General features: G+C 37.1%; 2 protein-coding genes across 2 annotated transcripts; both read left to right on the plus strand.

Annotated features, from left to right (window-relative positions):
• The first annotated feature begins 58 nt into the window (after window positions 1-58).
• On the plus strand, window positions 59-1,745 carry LOC106315072 (probable LRR receptor-like serine/threonine-protein kinase At5g59680). The gene is made up of 5 exons (XM_013752845.1): window positions 59-74; window positions 145-230; window positions 758-1,253; window positions 1,388-1,532; window positions 1,635-1,745. The coding sequence occupies exons 1-5, from the start codon at window positions 59-61 to the stop codon at window positions 1,708-1,710; spliced, it is 819 nt and encodes a 272-aa protein (XP_013608299.1). The 3' UTR covers window positions 1,711-1,745.
• A 966-nt stretch (window positions 1,746-2,711) lies between these two features.
• Window positions 2,712-3,818, plus strand: LOC106316048 (probable LRR receptor-like serine/threonine-protein kinase At5g59680). Its single transcript, XM_013753911.1, has 4 exons — window positions 2,712-2,837; window positions 2,916-2,981; window positions 3,078-3,267; window positions 3,373-3,818. The coding sequence occupies exons 1-4, from the start codon at window positions 2,723-2,725 to the stop codon at window positions 3,782-3,784; spliced, it is 783 nt and encodes a 260-aa protein (XP_013609365.1). The 5' UTR covers window positions 2,712-2,722; the 3' UTR covers window positions 3,785-3,818.
• Window positions 3,819-6,172: the final 2,354 nt, after the last annotated feature.

Below are 6,172 nucleotides of genomic sequence, written 5' to 3' on the forward strand. Positions count from 1 at the left end.
ATTTGTCTACAACTGAGGCAGAGTATATGGCATTGACATAAGCTGCTAAGGAGGCAATATGGTTGAGAGGATTGGTCAGTGATCTTGGTCTTCATCATGATCAGGCTACTGTGTTTTGTGATAGCTTAAGTGCTATCTTCTTAGCCAAGGATCAGGTTCATCATGAGAGAAGGATTGAAGTGAAGAAGGTAGGAACAGCTGATAATCCTGCGGATATGTTCACTAAGCTGGTTCCTCATAGCAAGTTCAAGCATTGTCTTGATTTGCTAAACATCTCAAGCTGTTAAATCTGGCCCTGATGGGCGTTTGGCCCTGAGGGGCATCTGGCTCGAAGAGAGCATCTGGCCCAAGTGAGGGCATCTGGCTCTGAGGAGCATCTGGCTCTGAGGAGCATCTGGTCCGACGGGACATCTGACATCTGAGTTCGACGGAACATCTGAGCAAAGAGAGAGTCTGGTACATCTGTATTCTGAGCACGAAGAAGTGCATTCTGGTACATCTGATTATAGAGGATTCAAGTCAAAGTGGAGATTTGTTGAATATTGCCTTGAATTTGTTGGGTCTTAGTCTTTTGAGGCCTACTAGTGCTAGGGTTCTTCTAAACCTAGTTAGCCGCCGTAGAGAAACTAGATACGATCTTCTTGTAGATAGATCTCTGTAATTCATCCATCAATAAAATTTCTCTTTGCCTGTTGACGTAGCCGTTAGGAGAGAACAAGCTATCAGTCACAACAAAGAACAATATATTACATCCTAGTTATTGACTCCACTTCCAAAACCCATCTTCAATGTCTATGATCGCGTATGGGATTCGTACTTTAGAAACGAATGGACCCAGATTTCCACCACTCTCCAAGTGAACAATTCAAACAATTATTCTCCACCAAAGGCAGCACTCACGACTGCTGCAACATCTACTAATGCCTATGCGCCACTGACGATAAAATGGAATTCGAGTAACGTTTTTAGCCAATATTACTTGTATACACACTTCGCTGAGATCCAAGAGTTGCAGACCAACGATACCAGGGAATTCAACCTGAATTGGAATGGAAATCACTACTATGACCTTCTAGTGCCTCCAAAATTTAAAGTATTTACTGTTTTTAGCGAGTCTGGGGGTAGCTGCAAAGGAGGGGAATGCAGTTTTCAGCTGACGAGAACCAACAGATCAACTCTTCCTCCTCTGGTTAACGCTCTTGAGGTCTTCACAGTTATCCACTTTCCGCAGCCTGAAACAAATGAAACCGATGGTATGTTATGCACATAAGGTCGAAAATTTGCTGTATGTTTGTTTAGTAAATAAGAAATATAAACCCACAATAGAGTAGTCAAGTCATTTTATATAACTTTTCACTATTAAGTACTTTTTAAAAACAAATGTCAGTGTTTGCTGTCCAAAACATCAAAACCACATATGGAATAAGTAGAATTAGCTGGCAAGGAGATCCATGCGTCCCTCAACAGTTTATATGGGATGGCTTAAGCTGTAGCAACACGGATATGGCTACACCACCAAGAATCACTCATTTGTAAGTCATAAGTTCACTAGTACACACGCTCTTTTAGTATCTGTTAGTAGTCCTGATCAATGATCATTTACACTGTTCATTGTGTTTTGGACATATCACCAGAAACTTGTCTTCAAGTGGTCTAACAGGAAACATAACGGATGGCATTCAGAATCTTACATTACTAGAAACTCTGTAAGTATGTTCGGTGTTAATATATAGGAGGCAGCAAATTGTTATATGGATTCAATTTTTTTTACTAATCTTGAAAACATTAGGGACCTGTCCAATAATAATTTGATTGGAGAGGTGCCAGAGTTTTTAGGCAATATGAAATCGTTGGTGTTCATGTAAGTTTGTCTTTACATTATTTGGTAGTAGTTTTCAAATTTCCACCTCAGTTTTTTTCATGTATATAAGTATGTCCAAGTTTGATCTCTCTTTTTTTTTAAAAAATAAACAGAAACATAAGCATGAACAATCTTAGTGGTTTGATTCCTCAGGCTCTTCAAAGGAAAGGACTAGAGTTATTGTGAGAAACTTCCCACCTAGAATCTAATTTTTTCAGTTATTGTCCAAAACCCATGTGTGCAACTAATGTCTTGGAAAAAACTGTCTATTTGTAGTTGTCAACGGAACCCAAGACTTTGTCTCTCTGGTTCATGCCTACCTGCCAAACCCAAGCCATTTCCAGTGGCAACTTTCGCATCAGTAGCATCTGTAGCTATTATCATTGCTGTTTTGGTACTTACTTTTGTTGTAAGGAAGAAAAAGCCGTCAATTGTGGGAGGTAACTTGCAAGAAAAGAATTCCAACTAGATTTTAGTTTTTATCCCATAAAGTATTTCTTATTCACAGCTCAACAACGGCCGCCTAGTATATCATCAGCTGTGAATGTTACGTATGCAAATTCACCGGTTTCATCAATCCAAACCAATAAGAGAAGTTTAACATATTCAGAGGTCATTAATATGACAAACAACTTCCAAAGGGTTGTTGGGGAAGGAGGATTTGGAATTGTCTACCACGGTACTCTAAATGATTATGAACAAGTAGCTGTTAAGCTCCTTTCTCAATCATCAACTCGAGGCTATAGACAATTCAAGGCTGAAGTATGCATACCTTAATTTTCTTTCTCAAAAAAATTGTGATTATACTTAGCATCATAAGCTTATGGATTTTTTTGGATGGATGATTAAATTGATCTTCTTATGAGAGTTCACCACACAAATTTGGTAAACCTAGTAGGATATTGTAATGAAGGAGATCACTTGGCTCTGATATACGAGTTTGTGCCCAATGGGGACTTAAGACAACATATGTCTGGTAAACTTTAAAGATTTGCATATGTAACAATAGCTCGTGAAACCATTATATCAATGGATCTAAATATTTAAAATACAGGGAAAGGAGGAAGATCCATCATCAATTGGGGTATTCGGCTACGAATAGCTGTGGAGGCTGCATCAGGTTTGTTCTAAGTTCTAAGCTAAGCCAGACCAAGAAATAATTATTTCTGCCCTTTTTCAAACTGTTACCCCATAGATGAATCCATTCTTTATTTAGGTTTGGAGTACTTACACATTGGCTGCATACCACCAATGGTTCATAGAGATGTCAAAACCACAAACATATTGTTGGACGAGCAGTTTAAGGCCAAGCTTGCTGATTTTGGACTGTCAAGATCTTTTCCAGTTGTAGATGAATCTCATGTTTCGACGATGGTTGCTGGTACTCCTGGATACCTTGATCCCGAGTAAGGATTGTTAATTAACATCACAACTTGCTGGAAAAAAAAATTCTTCTTCAGTGGTTGAATAATATGTTTAGATAACAGTATACCATTTTCATTGCCTTGCAGATATTACCGTACAAATAGGTTGACCGAGAAGAGCGATGTGTACAGTTTCGGCATTGTGTTATTGGAGATGATCACAAACCAACCCGTGATTGACCAATCCCGTGAAAAGTCTCACATAACAGAGTGGGCTGGGTTTGAGGTAAATAGTGGAGATATTAGGAGTATCATGGATCCAAACCTTCAAGAAGACTACGACTCTGATTCTGCATGGAGAACTTTTGACTTGGCAATGTCATGTGCAAACCCTTCTTCCAAAAGACGCCCAAGCATGTTTCAGGTTGTTGTGGAACTGAAAGAGTGTCTTGCGTCTGAAAAATCGAGTAGAAATATGAGTAGAGGCATAATGGACTCTCATAGATCGGATGAAGTGACTGTGCTCGTTGATACTGAGATGTTTCTTGTAGCGAGATAGAATGAGTCTTTAGGATCTGAAGAACCTACATGTGTTTGTGTAATACGCTTTTGGATATAGAAGTATTGCCCAAAAGGAAAAAATAAATATTCTATTTTCACTATTTATGAGTAAGATTTTATGAAAATTTTGAACATGAGTTTGGCCACTTGGATGGTTCCTGGTGGAAAAGGGATCGCGTCCTCTGTATTAGCTTTCAAGTGTTGTCTTATTGTAATTCTAATATGGAATCAATAAATCAAATGATTTGATTGTAAAATAGTTTTTTTTTTGTGCTAAATACGTAAAATAGTTTTAAGAAACCTATTAATTAAACTTGTAAATGTATAATTTGACTCGGCAAAGTCTCTCTTTTAGCCTATACATTCTACTTTTATCCTTCGCAGCCTGGTCAATGGTTTTCTTGTTGCCCGTAACTTCCATCATTCATATTGTTCAAGCGCAAGACCAACAAGGTTTTCAGAAGTATTTTTGGTTTTCGGAAGTGCATTCTCTCGAGAAAAACATGTTGCCCATTTTTTTTTTAACCAAGAAAGTTATAAACAGACGTATTGGCAGGACAATGTCCCTACTCAAGTTCGTTGCAACAGAAAACCTATTTACTTTTTGTTTCCAGACTCATGACATCTTGCCATGTACGCCCTGGAGATCGATAGGATGGCTCTTTTGGATCTGAAACGCATGCATATGATGCTTATAATCACTTAAATCCTAGTGTCATGCCGTGGATAATAATCACCTTTGTTAAACCTACAAGAGTCACAAATTAGTGAGAGCTGTCAAACAAACAGAATTCTTCATTAACGTGTTTTAACTAATTGGTTTCTTTTTCTTTTTTTTGCTAAACGATTAACTAATTGGTTTCTTTGCATGTGTTTACTCTTGAGTCACGCCATGAAAGATCACAAATCAAGTATTCTAGAATTTCGAAGGAAAAGAATATGGATTGTGAGTTCTTATTCATTAGGGATGCTATTCTTGGGAAAAGGACTCACAAACGATATAATGCAAATTTGGCTACGTAATGAGTAGCATGTTTTAAGCTTAACGCTTCTATGGAGACCCAACCTTTTTTTTAAACTTTTTTTGCCTTGGTTTACTCTTCCTTGTTCATCAACTTTTGTCAATTTACAAGGGAAAATTGCCAAATATGACTCACAACGTGATTTCAAATGCAAAAGTAAACCTAAACTTGAATCAAATGTAAAAGTAACCTAAAAAACTATTGAAATTACAACCAACCCTTTGTGAACAAACAAAAAACCGAAATTTTTTTACGTTTCTAACCCCTGTAAGTCGTCTGGACTAGTTCTACCTAGAAATAATTTAAAAATTTTGTAAAAAATATTTTGATAAGTGAAAAATTGAAATCATGTAATTAACATATGTTTTAAGAGATATAAATTAAGATATAACAACAGTTAATTGTTTTCAACATATATGAGTGAAAATAGTGAGTCATGATATTCTTTGGTTTAGGTTTTGCCAACATATGTTGTAGTATTGTATGTGTTCTTAGGATTAGATTTTGGAATGCATAAATGTTTTTTTGAAAACATTAAAATTTAACTAAGTGTGTTTATTTCTGTGTATAGTAAACACTATTTAAGTATAACTACGGCTTTATAACGTGGTTAGTTAGTTAATTTAGTCAATTTAGTTTAGGGGTTAAATTTAGGGTCTGGGACGACTTACTAGTAAGTCGTCTGATGTAAAGTGTTCAACAGTCGACTTACAAACCGGACCGAACCTTTAATTTTTCAATGTACTTTTAAACCTAACCGGATTATTTACCGGACATATATAAGGTGTTTTTCTTTTATTCACTGTTTCGCGAAATACAGAAAACCCTAATGCCGTTTCTCTCAAAAGCGATTTCGAAGGCGATTTCCGTCGATTCTCTCTAATCCATCGTTCTCACCGCCGGTTATCTCTCCGCCGTTATCACCGTCGTTCTCACCACCGTTCTCACAGCCGCTTCCTCTATTTAAGATCTGAGAGGAAACCCTAGCGCACATTCTCTCAGAGGCGTCTCATTGAACTCCGCCGCCGGTAAATTATATCTCTTACTGTCGAGTGATTGATTGAGGAAAAAATGAACATAAAACGTTGTCTCTATCAATTTATACACTCGTTCTTTTTTTCACGTCTATTTTTGCAGATATATAACCGCTATGTCGAAGGTGACTATATCTTCTCCGAATTTTCAGGTCGGCTTTAGAATGTTCTACTGGAAGTCTTGGAAGACTTATAATTAAATCGCCTGCAAAGTCTTCCAGGAAGACTTTGCAGACGACTTAATTATAAGTTTTTCAGCTGGAAAACTTGTCAGACGACTTAATTATAAGTCTTTGATTGTTTGAGATGGTTGTCTTTGATTGTTTTGCA

This window comes from Brassica oleracea, chromosome C9, assembly GCF_000695525.1.
Source record: "Brassica oleracea var. oleracea cultivar TO1000 chromosome C9, BOL, whole genome shotgun sequence".
NCBI lineage: Eukaryota > Viridiplantae > Streptophyta > Magnoliopsida > Brassicales > Brassicaceae > Brassica > Brassica oleracea.